The sequence below is a fragment of the Ostrea edulis genome, chromosome 4 (genome assembly GCF_947568905.1).
Source record: "Ostrea edulis chromosome 4, xbOstEdul1.1, whole genome shotgun sequence".
In the NCBI taxonomy this organism is placed as follows: Eukaryota; Metazoa; Mollusca; class Bivalvia; order Ostreida; family Ostreidae; genus Ostrea; species Ostrea edulis.
In genome coordinates this window covers 64,666,114-64,686,134 of record NC_079167.1, presented here as the reverse complement: position 1 = coordinate 64,686,134, position 20,021 = coordinate 64,666,114, and the positions used below count along the sequence as shown (strand labels likewise).

Below are 20,021 nucleotides of genomic sequence, written 5' to 3'. Positions count from 1 at the left end.
GCTGCTCGAAAGCCTTTACCACAAACTGAGCTCCAGAGTCTTCATTTTTGTTCGCGGATAATAGATACATTTTCGTTGTTTGTGATTGCTTTACTAGGTGGACAGAGGCGTACACAATGTCAGACCAAGAATCCAAAGTCATTCTGATCAAGGTAGCTCATTTGAGGCTTCGCTTTTCCAGAATCTTTGCAATTTTCTGCATTGTATGTGCATGTAGTACGGGTGTTCAAATGGTGTTCCTGTGTGGAAAGCAAGGTGAAGATAACGAACAGTGATCAATCTCATAACTCCTACAAGCAATACAAAATAGACAGTTGGACAAACACGGACCCCTGGATACACCAGTGGGATCAGGTGCCTAGGAGGAATAAACATCCCCTGTCGACCGGTCACACCCTCCGTGAACCCTATATCTTCATCAGGTAAACGGATTTATCCGTAGTCAAAATCAGTGTGCCAAGAACGGCCTAACAATCGGTATGAAACAAGTCAGCACGAGATTTAAATATTCCTCGTATATTTTTGATCTATTTTACAAAGTTTTTAGTTCTTCCTTTTCATATTTAGCCTATCATCTGACATGATCTTTGGTAGAATTCATAATAAAGATGAAGTTCTATCGCCAATTCAAGGATCGAGGTTCTCTGAATTTCAGATCTTTCAAAATACGTTAAGTGGCTTTAGGTCGTCATTTTCAATCATACCGATATCACCAATAATGACATGTCCAGCTGGACAATAGTTATAGGAAGAATATTTAAGAGGATTTGGTAAAAAGATGTTCTATATCTAGGCACTGTAAAGTTTGTTTCTAATTAGAAAATGTGGATGCAATGGTATATTTGAAAGAAATACAGGTAAGTGTAGACTTAAACTTTAAATATACGAGACAAACTTTCTTATGGCCCACGCAATTAAGTTTAGGCATTGTTCTATAATGATATATTGTACTGAAATAATGTTTTACCATTTTGAATATGTTCAATTATTGATCAGTATTCAGGATAACAACTTAGAAAACAATGGCAATATTTCTGTCTTTCTTTTAATTCAATTCTCATCAACATACACAAAGAATTAAGAGTACCCTACAATTTGAAAATCGCAACATTTAATGCCGCGTTTGTTCACCATACCCACGGATAATAATTACTCCCCTGTTCCTCATAGCGTTAATGTTATTTTGTAAAAACCTGTAAGGAAGGTTATTTAGAGTGCTTATGGGGTGAAAGTAACGAACAGTAAACAATCCCAAAACTCCTACAAGAAATACAAGATAACGAATTGGGCAAACACGGATCCCTGGATATACCAGGGGTGGGATCAAGTGCCTAGGAGAAGTAAACATCCCCTGTCTACGGGTCACACCCGCTGTGAGGCATTTGTCTTGATCATGTAAACAGTGTAATCTGAAGTCATAATCAGTGTGCCAAGAAAGGCCTAACAATCGGTAGGTGTGAAATACGCCAGACAGCATTTGACCTAATGATAGGTTGTATTGGCAAACTAGATCGTTATAAGGATCATAGAATTTGCGAAATGCTGACGTTAAAGGAGACAGTTGAAACCCCTGCAACATCAATTTGTTTGTAAATAGCCTGCTTTGATTTAAAAACTGATCATACGCAGAACATATTCTGACGTATTGAATCGGCTTTCTACCAGATTGTGTACAATGAACGAAAACAAACCTCTGAAGTGCGTCTAGCTTTGATCATACCAACAGCTCTTGTACATTTTTGTGCTTGCATGCGCCTTATTTCACTCTAGAAATTTTTGTTTTTCGTAAACAATTGAATATATAGAACACAATAAAACAAGATCTTTGATAATCAATCATAAAAACGAATCAAAAATGTGTCATGCTTTTTAACATATCCAGTTCCCGTGCAGATCCAAATATTTGCCGACTTGAAACGAACGAAAAGCATTCACAAAAATCAGACGATATTGTTATCTACAAGTTACTGTAATAATGTTTCTGAATTATAAAAGTGGTGGCGTTAGAAAGTTTGAGTAGATAATGGAAACTGGAATGATAAGAAAACAAGCAAAACACATCCGTATGGTTTTGTTTGAATGTCAGATACATTACAAAATCATTTCAAACTGTAAAATTGTTATAATTCACATATAATGATCAATAGTATTGACTCAACAATGGGGATTTTGACTTAGAATTTTAAAAATCATACTTCTTTACAAATCATGCAAGAAAGATAAGGAAATTCATTGCAAAATCTATTATTTTTGGTTACCACATCTTCTGAATGATATATACAATGAACTGTTCCTTATTCATGTCATTGACACCAAACACGATGTAATGTTATTCCTAAAATCATGACTGATAAATTCTTCAGCACTCGAAAGCAATATATATATATATACAATCTACAGAATGATTTTGAATCACAAATCAAGACAAGTTTTTAACAATTATACACATTACCGATGTCCTCAAATGATTTCTTTGCAAAGCTACTTTTAAGCATTTATGAAACACGAGAAGAAACAAATACAACTAGTCAACAAAAATATTAAAACACTGTACAAAAAACTGCATTGCTGTGTAATTACATCGCATGAATTGAACGATTCAAAGCAATCGTATAAAATTCACTTTACATGAACAATTTGAAACAAATAAAATAGTTCTTTGAAGTGTCAAACTTCAAGTCATACAGATTTCAAACATGACACACGGTCACTTGTTTGGATTCTTGATTCTGTAAACATGAAAGATGATGGTTTTGAATCGCCAACGTTCTTTAAAAATCAAGTTTCAGTTACGTCACTAATACTTTGCCCTTTACTGGTCAGTCGCCGTGGTTTACATCTCGTGGCGTTTACATCTCGTCCACTTTATGAAAAGCAGCCGTTAAGTTCTGATGTGTAAGGGCATGAACGATGGCCTCATGAAGGAACGCGTATTGCATCTATGAAAAAAAGTATCGAGATTGTCAAAGTAGAACATCCAGAGTATGATAAAGCAATTAAAACAATTGTTAAAACCATTGATATCTTAATTTAATGATACTGTGGTGAATAAATTGTAGTGATATAACAGTCATTACGAATTAATGAAAGTGCCTTTTCACGGACTGAGAAGTGTTTTGTGAACAGCTATTGACACTTAATGCTTTCATGTGAACCTTTTAAACTAGAAATTCTTAAATACACCTTTATCATCCACTTTTGAGAAAAAAACATTCTTAATTTGTTTGGATGATTAGATTACATGTATGCCAAATCAGATATCTAGTGTTGTATCAACAGAGTGATATTTTTGAAACATGTTGATGCGTTATTCAAGTTAATTATAACATGCACCTCAAATAATGATATGCTCTTTGTCATTTATCTTATGTACACTTTATATTCATTGTCCCTTTTTTGAAATTTCTTGGCAACTAGACTAACAAAATGGCTTACGTCTGTTTGGATGGAAAACGCCCTCTGTTGGCGAAGTTTAGAAACACAGTTGATGACGTCAATGCTCTCATTCGCAGATGCTTCTTTGAGGAGTGTATCTAGTGCTATAAATGTTCCCGTTCGACCAATACCAGCACTGAAAGTGGTAGTACATTTGTATACTCTCTAACTTTAATATGTGCATATACTGATATATATATATATATATCAGCACTGAAAGTGGTAGTACATTTGTATACCCTCTAACTTTAATATGTGCATATACTAATATATATACCAAAGATATTTAACCATCTATCAAACACTACCTGCAGTGGACTACAATTGGTCCTTCGTCAATCGAAATTCCGTTGATGACAAGGTTTCTGAAGTCCAGTAACGTCTCGATGTCATCTGGAACACGACAGTCTGGCCAAGCAGTGAAGTGATATTGTGTCACTCGTTTCTTCTCGTCTCCCTAAACATAGATAATAAACGCTAGATACCATGTTATCTATCATCACTCGCCTTCATTTGTCTTCCTAAACATAGGTAATAATCGCTAGATACCATGTTATATATACCGTACTCGCGCTTTCATTTCTCTTCCTAAACATAACTGATGAAAAAAAAATGAAGATAACGAAAAGTGATCTATCTCATAAATTACATAGATAATATCAAACTCAGAATACGGCATATATGGATTTCTAGAAACACCAGAGGTAGGATAAGGTGCCTAGGAGGAGTAAGCATCTCCTGTTCACCGATCACACCCGTCGTATGTAGACTTAAAATCAGTGTGTAAAGAAAGGTCTAGCAATTGGCATGAAACATGTCAGACATTATTCGACCTAACGACAGTATTTGCAAATAAAGTTATTATAACTAAAATAGAATTTGCAAAATGTGGACTTTAAAACAAATGTTAAAACCATTGATAGTTCACCTCATTTGTCATTGACATGTTTCGATCTAAAAATGGACCATATAGAGAATCTTAGATATACCATCTTTTGTTTTCATAATCACCCACTTTTCGTTTACAGAGTTAACAATTATTTGATACCATTTGTTTTTATATTTTCATGATGTTATTCACAAGAATTTTGCCAATCTGCCTGCGTTTCAATTAAGAAAGTCAATATCATTATTACATTACGTATTGGTATGTTCTATTAAAGTTCGATGTGATACTTCTTTTGATACCAGCGAAAAACCTTCACCTTTTCCACAATGATTCGTCTGATGGTGTACTGCTCAAAGATGTCCTGGGAGTCTGGTCTAATCATGAACTGACCAAAGCGCATGATTTCTCCCTCTGGCCAATATTGCAGACACTTCATCTGTTAAAATAGGAACGAGACAGTTTCCTGTGATGGAGCTCAGAACATATTAACTGATTACGAGTCTGTCATGAATGAACAATTAGATGTCGACATACTCCTTGACTGTTGCAGAAATAGCAAAAATCGAAATGACCAGGTTTGCCTACAGAAATAGAGAAATAATCCGGTTCTTCAACAGAAATATTAAAATAATCCCCATAACATAAACACAAAAATATAACCTATCAAAATAAATAGCATGATATGCAATTTTGGCCATGATAAATGATACATCTGTCTGGACCTTAGTTTTATTTAAGTAAGCATTATCATTTCAAAACATCTAGAATGGATACAAAAATTTTCCTCAACTAAACTTTGATTACCTTTCAAATTATTGCTACATAGACTCGGGTGGAATAATTAAACATGTCTATTTTCTTATTTGTCCAGAATTTAAAACCTTCGCTTCTACCCGAAAAAATAGTCTAGGTCACCTACACGTTTGTCAATGCAGTGTTTTACGAGTGGTGAGTCAAACGGCTTGCGTGACCTAGGTTACCCGAAAAAAAATGAAGAGGAAGTAGAAGTTTATGATAGTAAAAACAAAACCTCGTTGCAACTAAAAATTCTCCGGAATAAGCAACTGTCAATATTTATTCTGGCTTAAATAACCTAATTTATTGTTCAGCAATAAATTATATTATCTAACTATATGAAATAAAAGTAAGGAGTAATACAGAAATAAATATACCAGCTTATAAATTATAAACACAAAGGCAATGTTTTCATTTCAGTCTTATAAGAAGGGACCCACGAACCACGTGGCTTTTAAAAGCATCGACTTTTCTTCGTTATGAGTATTACACTTGTTGCTACATTGATTGTTTGCATATGAATTTGACAAATATATATCTTGCGGTTCTCAAGAGGAGTGGTTTAATTGATAATTCCAATACATTTGAAGGCATAAAATAATTGTAACCCTCAATTGTGGCCTTCCAACTCAACATTTAGTTATATTGACGGCGCTTTTTTCCATCAACAATACTCATTCGTATTCATATGTCAATTCGATATATCCCATTTAACCCGAAATAAAATACACCACAGCTTCTTCCATACCGGTTTCATATTTAGATATTCTATTGAACATATCGGTAGATGTTAACGGCAAACTAATAACCCAACTTTATGACAATGATCAATTTCAAGAATACAAAATAAAACCTTGAGAAAACTGATTCCTGGACATAGCAGAAGTGGGATAAGGTAGTTGGGAGGAGTAAACACACCCTGCTCACCAGTCACACCCACCATGGGCCTTGTATCCTGATCAGATAAACTAAACAAACCATATGTAAAGAACGGTCTAACAATTCGTATGAAACAAGCCAGACAGCATTCGATATAATGACAGGTTGAATATTCAAATAAGACCAGTAAAACGACCAAAACCTCTGCAACATCAACATATTTGTCAGCTTGACTCGTTGTAAAAATCTATCTCACGTAAAACAAGCTCTTGTATACAGAATCCGCTGAGAGCCATAAAACTATTTACAGGTGATAATGAAATACTGCTACATCAAATTGGGGAAGTTGATGGTGGGGAATCTGAAGCCATACCAGTAGTCATACAGTTGAGTTGTTAGTTTGCTGTTGGAATATATTTTCAATAAAACATTCAAATATAACGCAGAAGTGAAAGACTGTGTTGGGTTTTTTTTTATTTCGACTTCAATGAGTTTTATTGAATCGACATATGAATGAAAATGAGGATTGTTGATAGAAAAAACGTCGTTGATATATCTAAATGTCGCGTTGAAGGCCACAGCAATTTTTTTTTCTACTCCGGTAGAAGCTTTTGAATACATTTCTCATTAAAATATAAAAGCAGGTCAGCTAATAAAGGAGCACAATTCGTGTCCATTTCAATTCAAATAGACTAATAAGAGACCACCAAAACCTACGTAGATATCGTCAGCGAGGAACCCCAGCATTTTTTCCACATCAACTTCAATATTATTGTGCGTAGAATCGGAGAGATATTTAACAAAGTCATTCTATAGATGACTGATCTTAAGACGTGCATATTCTTATTTTCCATGTTTATTCACGGAGCAGCTGTCTGTGATGCCTAAAGGACCAGTCTTTAATTTAGAGTGAAGTGTGGTCCTGCAAACTTTTGAAATATCATACGTTTAAATGCTAATGATTTGGGTTAGGCTTTTGTGATTTCAAATTTACTAAACCTTTTTAAGATTTTTTTTTATAATCCAGATTTGATTTACACCACTTCTAGCATGTTGTGGCACAAAACATCTGAAGTTGCTTCTTCCCAACAGTTAATATTTTTGTGAGGAGCAATGATATGGGCTTGGTATATCATTTCATGGATCCAGCAATGTATCCCTGTTTGTAAGGAATTATGTTAAGTTTTGGAATCCAGTATCGGTACGGAAACTCATACTCATTCGTCCCATTTTCTAAATGCTTTTAAATTGAAATGCTATTTTGAAGAACTTCATCTTTTGAAAGAGAACCTAGTTTTTAAGAAGACGTTTACAATAAGCGACCCTCAGATCTGAATTATGTTGAGACCATTCCCATTGGAGATGGGGATGATGCTTTCTTTGAACAACTTTGAATCCCCTCTATCCCAAATGTTCTTTGTTTTATGTTTGGCTTAAACAAAAACCAAGAAGCAAATAGTCTTTCTGAAATTGTAAATATGAAGGGTTCACGTCAAATAGATGCAATGCTAGTCATTCAAGTCAAGACGTGATTTAAATAACCTCTTTTAACACTAAGCCCGAGTGAAATGATGGGCTTCCATATTCTACAATTCCAAACAATATGTACATGTATATGGAATTTGATTTGGGGTAAATGATCAGACAACGAACCCGATCTCCTTCGAACAGATTTGTCAGCATCACAATTCGTGTACATCGATTCTGCCAGATCATCCTCCAGAAGTCAATCAGTGTGTCGTTCGTGAATGGACCTTGTAAATAGAAAGTCATCAATTCATACTGTGTCAAACCACGTGATATATAAGTTTATTTATAAATAGAAAAATCATCAATTCATACTGTGTCAAACCACGTGATATCTAAGTTCTATTTATAAATAGAAAAATCATCAATGCATACTGTGTCAAACCACGTGATATCTAAGTTCTATGTGATATCTAAGTTCTATTTATAAATAGAAAAATCATCAATTCATACTGTGTCAAACCAGGTGATATTTATGTTCTATTTATGTTCTATCAATATTAAAATAGAAATATCATTCATCTATACTGTGTCAAGCCAAGTGACATCTAGGTTCTTTTAAAGACTATTATTTTGGAAGTCATCTTTCCGAGATTATCTCACATTGTACCTTTCCATATGTTATATAACCCTGCAGCGTAGTCCCTGATGCTTACCCAATTAAATCAATCCCAATACTAGAATCAAAATTAATGTTTCCAAAGAAATAGATTAAAAAACACAACTGACCCCGGGGCCATAACACTTCGAGGAGCTTACGTTTGATCTGCACTTACGTTTGATCTCGGTCTCACTTTCATAATAGGAACATATTGTAAAAATGGGACTGAGATCTAAGTACTTCGTTACTAGCTTGAAAATACGGATGTATATTTAATTGCTGTTATAAAATTTAGAAATTCATTTCAAAATTAAGGATTATCTCCCTCATGCATAGCTCATATCCTTAGACGAATTTGACTCCACTTTTTTTGGCACGCTGTTTTTGGCTATAATAGCTCTAAAACTTCATTGTTATTTCGGATTTCAAACATTTCGGTTGAGCATCACTGAAGAGACATTATTTGTCGAAATGCGCATCTGGTGCATCAAAATTGGTACCGTATAAGTTTTACATCATAAGTGAGCTTGTCTACATTGTACATGCATGTCCCCGGGGTTAGTTGTGTTTTTAAGAATCGATTTCATTGCGATTTGCATGTCTATAATTGACAATTGTTTTATCAGAAGACGTAACCCACTGTAGTTGAATTATACAAATAAATGGTAATAGAATTACCCCTATATTCTCATCGCCATATTGTCTACACCGTCCCTCATATACATGTACTAATATTTCCGTATGTGGCATAATTTTTATGAACTATTTCCGTGTATATTTCCCACGTAAAACCACAATCTTCAAGGGACATGAATTCTGTAACATATAGTTATAACATTGATATGATACAGATTGCTATATCACTTCTAATGCTTTTCAGAAATAATAACAGTTTGCTGTCCGCCTCATTAGCTACTGACAGTGACCAAAGTCATGTTAGGCTTTGTAAGAAGGTTCGTAAAAAGCATGGGCAAGTGCCGTTTTACATGAAACCGGATAGTTTAATGTTTGATTTATCAATGACAATGAAATAGTAGGAAAATGGCCTTAGCTCTTCAAATGAAATAATTCTATGAAACAGGTTGCTTGGTTGTATAATGCATAACGTCTCGGGGATTTTTCACTCATATGGAGACGTCACCATTGCTAGTGACGGGCTGCAAAATTTAGGCCTATGCTCGGCGCTTATGGCCCTTGAGCAGGGAGTGATCTTTATCGTGCCACACCTGCTGTGACACAGGACCTCGGTTTTTGCGGTCTCATTCGAAGGATCGCCCAATTTAGTCGCCTGCTAGAACAAGCAAGGGGTGCGGAGGACGTATTCTAACCCGGATTCCCACAGGAATTCTATGAAGTAAGCTAAATCTCTATAATCAAATGTAATACAATCATTCCAAGATTTCTGTGGATTTTTCAGACTGACTTTTGCTGTTTAAATTAAAGACATTTTACTTTATTGTAATGTATTTGATAGAAGAAATTAAGTACATGTACATATAATGTATTATTGCATAGCATCACTATATCATAAGATTTCATTTGACTTTTATTCATGCAAATTATTCTTAACAAAAATATGTTCATGTAGGTTGTATATATTCATAAAAATTTCAGAATCGTTTTACAAGATCGGACGAGATTAGGATTCCATGGTCGCATTACCTTGTGCCGCAATGTATTCTTTATCGTGGTCATATCCCTATTCGAACAGAACAAGAAAATCATCAACAAGTATATATACATAAAAATCACCAAGTACTAGACATAATGGTTTGAACAGGTATTCTATCATACAAAGGTTTTATTAATTTTATTTCGTCCTTAAAAAATATCTCTTTTTGGAATAGGAAAAATAATCTTCAGCTCTTAAAATGCCGTCATTATATTGACAATGTTAATAAAAATATCACATACATTTATAAAAGTTTCCTGTTTACATTTTGTTGATATCAATGTTCTCATAATTAAAATGTTAGCGAAAGGTTGAGAAGGAACTTAATTGGTACTTCGTACTCACATGTACGAAACAAGCGTTCACATAATCTGTACTTCCGGTTTTGTCGCTCGTATCCAAAACAACACGGCAATAATCATCTGCAAAAGGGAAAGAAATATTTAGCTTGTTCCCCATAAACAGGCCCTGTTGCAATGTAGAAATTGAAAGGTTGAATTTATATTTAAAATGCCGGTATATTCAGATATACACTTTATATTTCATACATTTTTTACTTCATTTGACTTCCTACATAGATATAATGAATTTCAATAAATCGTTGAGAACTTACATGGATAGACTTTCTTGTACCTATTTCTGGATTTATTTTCCTTCCTCAGGGCAGCAGAATGCAGTTCTAACAATCCATTAGGGATTTCCTAATAAAGACATTTAAAAACGGCATTTTTTTTCAGAAATAAGTTTAACATCAACTGTCATACTGACACCCCCCCCCCCCCCCCCCATTAAATCATATAACACTTGAACTTCTATGTAATCATATTCAGGTTGATATGGTAAGATATTTTCTCTAGTATTAGCCATACTTTGAATTCCTCACGGAAACTATCGTTGTCCCTTTTTTCATCTACCTCCCTGATAAACTGATCGAGTAGTACTCGGTACGACTTGAGATTGCAGTACTCTACAACGACTTCCGGTATTTCATCTTGTTGCGGAGCAACGCTGTGATCGATTTCTTCCAGTACTATGGTGACACGGTCGTGTATCAGGGGAGTCTGGGTCTCGGGAATGGTTAACACAGGGTTTACATACCGTACTACCGAGGCACTCTTCTGTCGACATTTCATACATCTGAGAAATATGAAAAACACGTGGAATCACCAGACAAAGATCATGAAGGTTATTCAGTAAGATCTCGCAGCATCTCTATCAAAAGAGCATATCTATATTGACCTGAAACATTTATGGTACATTGTATTGAAACTTAACACTCAAGATATATTGCATATAAAGAGCCAATCGGATTAATTGTGTTAACTCACTGAAATCGTTACTATGAGGATTGTATTACCGAATTGAGAATAACAGGTACATGTTTTCAGTTGTAGAAAGTTGCCCTTGACGACAATATATGACATGTTATTTGATTTATGACTGTAAGTTTTGATAATTGGAAATTTTCAAGTAGATGTTCATCAGAAAACTACAGAGCAACAAATTTCACTTAAAGCAATGACCAATTTTATAGCATCCGGGTTTAATGAACAGAACATCTTAAACTGCTTAGGCGAGGGTTGCACCATCTAAATAATAAAATGTTTTCTTTGTTGTTTCATCAGGTGATGAAGGTAGCTAGCATTGCAGAAAAATTCATAACCCGCGTAAGAAAAACATTTTATTATTTATATTTCCATGCATTGTTTTAAAATATAAACAAGATTTAAGTACATGTACTAAAATTGCATATGGTTGACCCATTTGTTACGCTAAACATTTGTTCCAGCCAATGCAACCTTTGACCTTGATGACGCTCCATATTTGGTAATGATTACACACACAGGGGGTATCAAAAAACCGGATCGAACTAGTTTGCAACAAACATGCATTCATTGTCCCAAATGAAAGCAATGTCAATTTTGATAGAAATATAAGAGAAAAGATTTAGTGAATGTAAATATACGTCCATAAAATGAATTCACTGTACCGAATAGTGCTGGAAATGCGGTATATTTATCATCATAATTTAAAGAGTCTTAAATTAGAAACTAGCAGGTACATGTACACGTTGTGGACAAAACGTCAGTCCGATGAACTCAAACAAGGGTTGGTCAGTCAGTGGCTAAATTAATGATGAACAGTATCATGAATGTAGTCTTTCATTTCGAAAGAGGAATCCAGATAGGGCTTGATCAACCGGAAGGACATAGAATTATGGTCGATGCAGTTAAAAGTACCAAATAGCAAACTAAGCAAATTAACTGTTCTAAGCAACGAAAGAATCTTGTTATAATGATAGAACTAGCAGTCGTTCTTGGAATGAAATCAAACTCGTCAATTGTTTGGTGGATACAGACGACCGTATGAGCATGTAGATTAACAGAAAAAACTTGAAATTAGCCGCCATCTAGCTACAATTGTATTATCCAAACGTGTCCACTGCTCTCCTCTGTTTAGTTGATCCTCCTCTATATAATTCGTAATTAGGAACTTGTAAATCTTCAACTAGAAATTCAGAACAGAGCTATTGGTCACTTCATTACATCTAAGCCTCCCTCCCTATGGATACTCATGATTAGGGATTTGTACATCTCCCGTATCCGGAGTTGAGCTGTTTACTACTCGTATCTGGCTATTATTGTAAAAGTAGCTGCAGGGCTGTAGCTCTCTGGGAAAAATATTGGGAAAGACCAGAGAGCTGCAAAGCGATCCTTTATAAAAAAAAAAACTTTCGATTTACGGCGCAAAATATCTGCGCACGGTTGAGACCTCGTGTTGCTGTATTCTGACATCGCCGTTTTAAACATTTAATGTAAAAATGCTTCTAACGTATTTTCCCACTATACTATAACCCTGTGGTTCACGGTGCAAAAAAATCTGAGCACCGTTGAGGTCTTTGTAGTCTTTCATAATAAAATTAGTATAAAAATACCCTAACATATTTCCCCACTACCTGTGGCCAAACATACCTTCAAACATTCATTAAAGCTACATGTAAACCCCAAATCCACAGCTTCAAATGATTTGGTCGTATATGTAACCATGTAAGGTAGCCACTGGCTACCAATCAGTTCGAACCCCTGTTCATTTCCCATTCTCTTTCTCTTTATGAAACAATGTTTGTGTGAACTAATATCCCGATGAATATTTTACTTTTAATTTGCATGACTTCATCCGAGTTCAGTTAAAATAATTGTTTAAAACGACTTAAAATTAGTCTGATTCCCATCCCCGCCTCTCTCCTTTTACACTTCGCAATTGAAAATGGAGCGACAGGGCGAAAACCAGACTAGGCTTTCATAGCATATCAGGATCACTTCTCATTAATCTAGAGCGTATTTCACGTGTTGAGGAAACTACCTAACATGGATACGTCATCAAACGAAATAACATTGGGCTGTAATCGGTGTTTGAAGGTATGTATGGACACAAGTAGTGGGAAAATGTGTAAGGAGATTTTTAGTATTAAAATTTTGAGACGGCAATGAAAGAATACAGTGATTTAAGACCTCGACGGTGCGTGGATTGTTTGCTCCGTGAATCACAGGGTTTTTTTTATTTAAGGTATGTCTCCATATTTTCCCAGAGAGCTCCAGATCTGTAGCTATTGTAAATATAGGTCAGAGAGCTCCAGATCTGTAGCTATTATAAATATAGGTCAGAGAGCTCCAGATCTGTAGCTATTATAAATATAGGTCAGAGAGCTTCAGATCTGTAGCTGTTGTAAATATAGATCAGAGAGTTCTAGATCTGTAGCTATTGTAAATATAGACCAGATAGCTCCAGATCTATAGCTATTGTAAATATAGACCAGATAGCTCCAGATCTATAGCTATTGTAAATATAGACCAGAGAGTTCTAGATCTGTAGCTATTGTAAATATAGACCAGAGAGTTCTAGATCTGTAGCTGTTGTAAATATAGACCAGATAGCTCCAGATCTATAGCTATTGTAAATATAGACCAGATAGCTCCAGATCTATAGCTATTGTAAATATAGACCAGAGAGTTCTAGATCTGTAGCTATTGTAAATATAGACCAGAGAGTTCTAGATCTGTAGCTATTGTAAATATAGACCAGAGAGTTCTAGATCTGTAGCTATTGTAAATATAGACCAGAGAGTTCTAGATCTGTAGCTATTGTAAATATAGACCAGAGAGTTCTAGATCTGTAGCTATTGTAAATATAGACCAGAGAGTTCTAGATCTGTAGCTATTGTAAATATAGACCAGAGAGTTCTAGATCTGTAGCTATTGTAAATATAGACCAGATAGCTCCAGATCTATAGCTATTGTAAATATAGACCAGAGAGTTCTAGATCTGTAGCTATTGTAAATATAGACCAGAGAGTTCTAGATCTGTAGCTATTGTAAATATAGACCAGAGAGTTCTAGATCTGTAGCTATTGTAAATATAGACCTACCTCCTGATGAACAGGATTATGAGAATGAGTAGAAGGATGATGATGGCAAATAAAGCTGCAAGGAGCATAGGATCTGGATTTTCCTCAACATCTGAATCCATATCTGTTGAAAACATTGTTTTAGAAAGCAGTTTGGAATATACACATGCATAGGAATCTTAACAGAACATTTAGTTACTATATTTCTAGTAACGTCACAGGGTATTGACTCAATCTTGACCTTGGACTTTTATCTATATAAGTTAAATCATTTCTTCATGCGATTTATAGTGGTTCTTAATAAATAAAAAGACATCTTTTTTAATATCTGTGTTTTTGTTCGTCCCATTAGAGAGTGTTTCACGCATGTAGATAGCTAAAGTGACTAACGTCTTGACCTACATCAGGGCCGTAAATTACATGGAGGCGGAGGAGGCAGCTGCCTCCTCCAACTTTTGAGCCAAAAAAAATAAAATTTAAAGTTCATTAGAATTTATGTTGTTTCCAATAACTAAGAACATGATACTTCCCTTAAAAAGCATTCCAAATCTTTCTTTTAGAATGAGTTAGTCAAGTAACATCTTAGAAGGCCCTAGAATCAAGGATTTTGCACGAAACGTGTTCAGTGTGCACAAAATGTGCTCAGCGTCTGGGGGCCTGGGCGGCCCCCAGACCCCCGCCTAATTTCCTGCCTCCTCCAAATTGAAGGTTAATTTACGGCCCTATACATGTATATACATGGCGCTTACCGCCTAAAGTGTCTAACGTCTTGACCTACATGTATATACATGGCGCTTACCGCCTAAGTGTCTAACGTCTTGACCTACATGTATATACATGGCGCTTACCACCGAAGTTGTGTGGACTCTTTATTGCGTCAATACCTATCGTGGCATAGAACCTCCATTATTAAGGTCATGTTAAAAAGATTTGTAATTGTCACTTCTAATACCGGGAAATGAGGGGAGGAACATTCACTATGCTTGCAAAAGTCTTATGTTTGACGCGGGACAGGGATTGAGAGTCAAACACGGGGCCTTCGCTGCAAAGCCCTACACCGTTAGGCTACTGCGGTCGGTAGGTCTCTGAGTAGATGGTCCAAAATAGGATAAAATGGATTTTTCGTCTACTTATTGTAATCAATAATCGTGTATTTCTTGACTTGCTCTTCTTTTCATAGCTGTGATGGAAGGAGAAAATTTACAACTGATGCATCGTAGTCACCTTAATCATACCCCCGGCTTCTTTGTCAGTACCAGATGCGGGGAGGGTATATTCAGTACACCGAGAAACCATATAGAAGATCTACTAATGTGCAATATTACGGTTTTATTATATAACTAAGAATTCTTTAGTAATAAAATGTTCCTAACTTATAGACATAATAGGATCCACGCCAAAAAGTTCCGTGTATGTAAACGAAGATCGGATGATCAGATATCGTTCAAGGTAAGTTTTAGTACCCGGTTTCGATATTTTATCAATTAATTATCATAATATTTCCACTCTGATTTACTGGTAAAGATAAGGAAGTATTCCTATTCATAATTGGAATATTTCACAAGCGTTGATCGATGAATTTGGATGTCTGTAACAGGCACGCGTTACGTGTGAATGGGAGTGCCAATAATGTTTCATTTTGTTAAACTTAACGAGAAAATGAATGAACAATCAACATAAAACAACTATATTGAACTTATATCAGTGAATATTCGTATTCATCGGGTGTGAAATTTTCGCTCACAATTTCGCAAATTTTTCGAACCCAACTCGCCAATATTCACCAATATAAGTTCAATGACCCTATAATAGATAGTAAGTTTTGACATCTCGAATTATAGAAGTAACTATTAGATTACCTGTGAATATTAGATTACCTGTACATTATAGAAGTAACTATCAGATTACCGGAGAATTATAAAAGTAACTATTAGATTACCGGTGAATTATAGAAGTAACTATTAGATTACCGGTGAATTATAGAAGTAACTATTAGATTATCCGTGAATTACAGAAGTATTTATTAGATTATCCGTGAATTACAGAAGTATTTATTAGATTACCTGTGAATTATATAAGTAACTATTAAATTACCGGAGAATTATAAAAGTAACTATTAAATTACCGGTGAATTATAGAGGTAACTATTAGATTACCGGTGAATTATAGAAGTAAACTATTAGATTACCTGTGAGTTATAGAAGTAATTATTAGATTACCTGTGAATTATAGAAGTAACTATTAGATTACCTGTGAGTTATAGAAGTAACTATTAGATTACCGGTGAATTATAGAAGTAACTATCAGATTACCGGTAGATGTATCTATTAGATTACCGGTGAATTATAGAAGTATCTATTAGATTACCGGTGAATTATAGAAGTAACTATCAGATTGCCGGAGAATTATAAAAGTAACTATTAGATTACCGGTGAATTATAGAAGTAACTATTAGATTACCGGTGAATTATAGAAGTATCTATTAGATTATCGGTGAATTATAGAAGTAACTATTAGATTACTGGTAGAAGTAACTATTAGAGTACCAGTGGATTATAGAAGTAACTATTAGATTACCTGTGAATTATAGAAGTAACTATTAGATTACCTGTGAGTTATAGAAGTAATTATTAGATTACCTGTGAATTATAAAAGTAACTATTAGATTACCTGTGAATATTAGAAGTAACTATTAGATTACCGGTGAATTATGAAGTAACTATTATATTACCGGTGAATTATAGAAGTAACTATCAGATTACCTGTGAATTATATAAGTAACTATTACATTACCGGTGAATTATATTATACAGTTATTGACGGGGTTCAAGGACAACAGCTGTTTTGTTTGACCCGAGAACGGGTCTGTTGCCCGAAGCCGTAGGCTGAGGGCAACCGATCCGTTCGAGGGTCAAATAAAACAGCTGTTGTCCGAGGACCCAGTCAATAACTGTTTTGTTATACATCTTCATTTTTAGGTTGTTTTTACTAGATGAACATGGTTTGTTGACTTTAAACAGGACAGTGTGATTGCGTACATTTATCACCGATTCCACTAGTTTAAAAGAAAACATACCCAATATCCTAATTGATAATTATATATTTCGTGTATCTGCTCTGCTTTTCATCAACTAAATTCTGTATTTCATCACCAGTCAGATCAGTGAACCTCGCCATTACGTAAACAAATCAGCAGACCCAAGAATCATGTGACTTGCGTATAGCTTTAACACGAATAAAATAAAAATAGGTAAACTTCATCTTATACAATTGATTCTAGAAAATGAACAAATAATTTTTCTATATTCTTGCTGTCCCTACTTTGAAGAATTAAATGAATTTCATCTTCCGTTGCTATCGCAAAATGTGAATCCGCCATTTCTCTTTATCCAAACGGCACGAAAAGATAACTCGAGTTAGCGCCATATGACGTCATCGGTCAACAGTCTTTTTTAACAGTCGATTTTAACAGTTCCCGGTCCAACAGTCGCCAGAACAGTCGAAATGTTGGACTTATTTTTGTAAGGAGTTATATAGGAACTGTTTTATAGGGGTATAACAAAAGTAACTATCAGATTACCGGTGAATTATATAAGTAACTATCAGATTACCTGTGGGATGGCCCCTTACGGTCATAGTTGGATAATCTATAAGTTTAATACAGAATATGAATTCACTTACTACTAAATATACTTATGTACATAAGTAAACAAAAACTGTAATTAAAATAAAAGGTTTTGTAGCTGGTATTGCGGAATATTAGAAACAGCAGTGCCATATTTATATAGGGTTTACTTAGCCAGACTTTAACTGTATAAAACATAGTGACAAGTCCAATCTTTTGATTTAACTGCTAAACATTTTGAAACCGTCACTTACCGCTTTATGTTTTGTCATCAACCACCAAACACCTATTCTGGCATGTAACTAGCTCCGATGTGATGAAAAAAGCAAATCAGGAAGAATTCGCTTTTACGATGAATTGTTCAGGACGGATGTGAGCGATCCAGTATTTTTGTTTCCTCTTTAATCTACATATAAATGTTCATATCAACATTATTGGATTTATCGATATATAACTTATCTTGTTTTAAATATTCCCACTCCTAAAAATGATGTCTATCATGTAAATTGTATTTGAGATTGTCCACTTCACGCATTCAATTGCCCTATATACCAGACAGCCTTGTAATAAGCGTAAGCTTATCATTGGTATAATGTTGCTTTTGATTTTGACGATGTTTGACCTAACTATTCAGTTAATCTCTTTTTATCGAAGTTTTCCCGGTGTCTATACTAAAATATGGATTTAGGGGGTCTTTAAAGGTTTCATGTGGGGTTTTTTTTTCTGTGCCAGAGCACCCTGTTCGTTTTAACTCATTAAATAAACATTATGTAAATGCTCAAGCACAAGTGGGGGGGGGGGGGGAATAAGGAAACATTGCACACGTTTAAATACTGGCAGATGGTGACTGTGTCTGGTTTCAGACGCGGAAGAAATTCTGGATGAGACCTTAATCACGTGTTACAATAGGTGTTGTCTCTCTTAAACCATCACTGAATCATGTTAATCACGTGTTATAATAGGAAAAGACCTATATGTGAAAACTTCACGTTTATGCTCAGAATTTATATGTAAACACAATGCCTAATCACAGTCCTGGTTTCGAACAAAAGTCTCCTGGGCTCATGACGAGACCACAGAAGAACAAAGGTTTCCTGGGCTCACGACGAGACTACAGAAGAACAAAGGTTTCCTGGGCTCACGACGAGACTACAGAAGAACAAAGGTTTCCTGGGCTCACGACGAGACTACAGAAGAACAAAGGTTTCCTGGGCTCACGACGAGACTACAGAAGAACAAAGGTTTCCTGGGCTCACGACGAGACTACAGAAGAACAAAGGTTTCCTGGGCTCACGACGAGACTACAGAAGAACAAAGGTTTCCTGGGCTCACGACGAGACTACAGAAGAACAAAGGTTTCCTGGGCTCACGACGAGACTACAGAAGAACAAAGGTTTCCTGGGCTCACGACGAGACTACAGAAGAACAAAGGTCTCCTGGGCTCACGACGAGACTACAGAAGAACAAAGGTTTCCTGGGCTCACGACGAGACCACAGAAGGACAAAGGTTTCCTGGGCTCACGACGAGACCACAGAAGAACAAAGGTTTCCTGGGCTCACGACGAGACCACAGAAGGACATTTTTTTAAAATAAAGACAGTTATTTTGGAATAATGAAATATTTCAAGAACTCAGAGACCATCAATCAATGAGGAATTCGTGAACTTGCTTTGCTAAGTTGTGTTTGATTCAGGTGGCAAATGGTTTGTATAGGAAAATTCCTTGTTAGCGATAGCACCCTATTGTCGTGTAGTTGGTTTAAAGTGTAGGTCCTTGAGAAGGGTATCCACAGTTTTCTCACATTTTGTCCTTGCCCCGGAGATTCTTAATTCAAACAAATAGAATCTAAACTACGTGAGAATAAATACAAAATTTATTTGACAAATGATGTCTGTGCATTTCACGAGAAGACATTTCTAAAAGGATGTCCCTATATTTTCTGATGTGAAACTTTAAATTCCTATTCCGGCCTTGCCTAACTCCTGGGAGACATGGTGTGAAGAAACGTGAAGGCTATAACACACGGATATGAAAAAAAAATATAAATATCAGCCACATTTATATATTCATTCTAAATTTGATTGCCTAGCTGGGTAGCTCAGTCGGTAAACCTGTCAGCTGCTGATCTGTAGATCGCAGGTTCTACTTCAGTAGGGATTTTAATTTTTTTTCCAGATTACTTTCTACTAAAAC

At 35.4% G+C, this 20,021-nt stretch overlaps 1 protein-coding gene and 1 long non-coding RNA gene across 3 annotated transcripts; one reads left to right on the top strand and one right to left on the bottom strand.

The window, feature by feature from the left end:
• Positions 1-1,027: 1,027 nt before the first annotated feature.
• LOC125669487 (receptor-type tyrosine-protein phosphatase alpha-like) lies at positions 1,028-18,347 on the bottom strand. Of its 2 annotated transcripts, XM_048904014.2 has the most exons (12): positions 18,083-18,347; positions 17,815-17,850; positions 14,225-14,327; positions 10,668-10,935; positions 10,412-10,499; positions 10,144-10,220; positions 9,789-9,825; positions 7,652-7,752; positions 4,641-4,760; positions 3,744-3,892; positions 3,436-3,571; positions 1,028-2,939 (listed from the first exon to the last, which is right to left on the bottom strand). In XM_048904014.2, the coding sequence occupies exons 2-12, from the start codon at positions 17,837-17,839 to the stop codon at positions 2,850-2,852; spliced, it is 1,194 nt and encodes a 397-aa protein (XP_048759971.1). In that variant the 5' UTR covers positions 17,840-17,850; positions 18,083-18,347; the 3' UTR covers positions 1,028-2,849. The 2 variants fall into 2 exon arrangements, with proteins under 2 accessions (XP_048759971.1, XP_048759972.1); XM_048904015.2 differs by lacking the exon at positions 17,815-17,850 and having other exon boundaries at positions 18,083-18,190.
• On the top strand, positions 10,876-15,652 carry LOC130054266 (uncharacterized). Its single transcript, XR_008802563.1, has 3 exons — positions 10,876-10,983; positions 11,424-11,465; positions 15,583-15,652. It is a non-coding gene; the product is annotated as an uncharacterized LOC130054266 (long non-coding RNA).
• Positions 18,348-20,021: the final 1,674 nt, after the last annotated feature.

What these genes read in the sequence shown, in the direction of transcription:
- LOC125669487 (XM_048904014.2), bottom strand. Translation starts at nt 17,839, where the DNA reads ATGACCGTAAGGGGCCATCCCACAG. An exon ending in TGAACGCTTGTTTCGTACAT is followed by an intron (nt 9,826 to 10,143) that starts GTGAGTACGAAG and finishes CTGTTCGAATAG; the next exon opens with GGATATGACCACGATAAAGA. An exon ending in CGTTTTCCATCCAAACAGAC is followed by an intron (nt 2,940 to 3,435) that starts GTAAGCCATTTT and finishes TTTTTTTCATAG; the next exon opens with ATGCAATACGCGTTCCTTCA.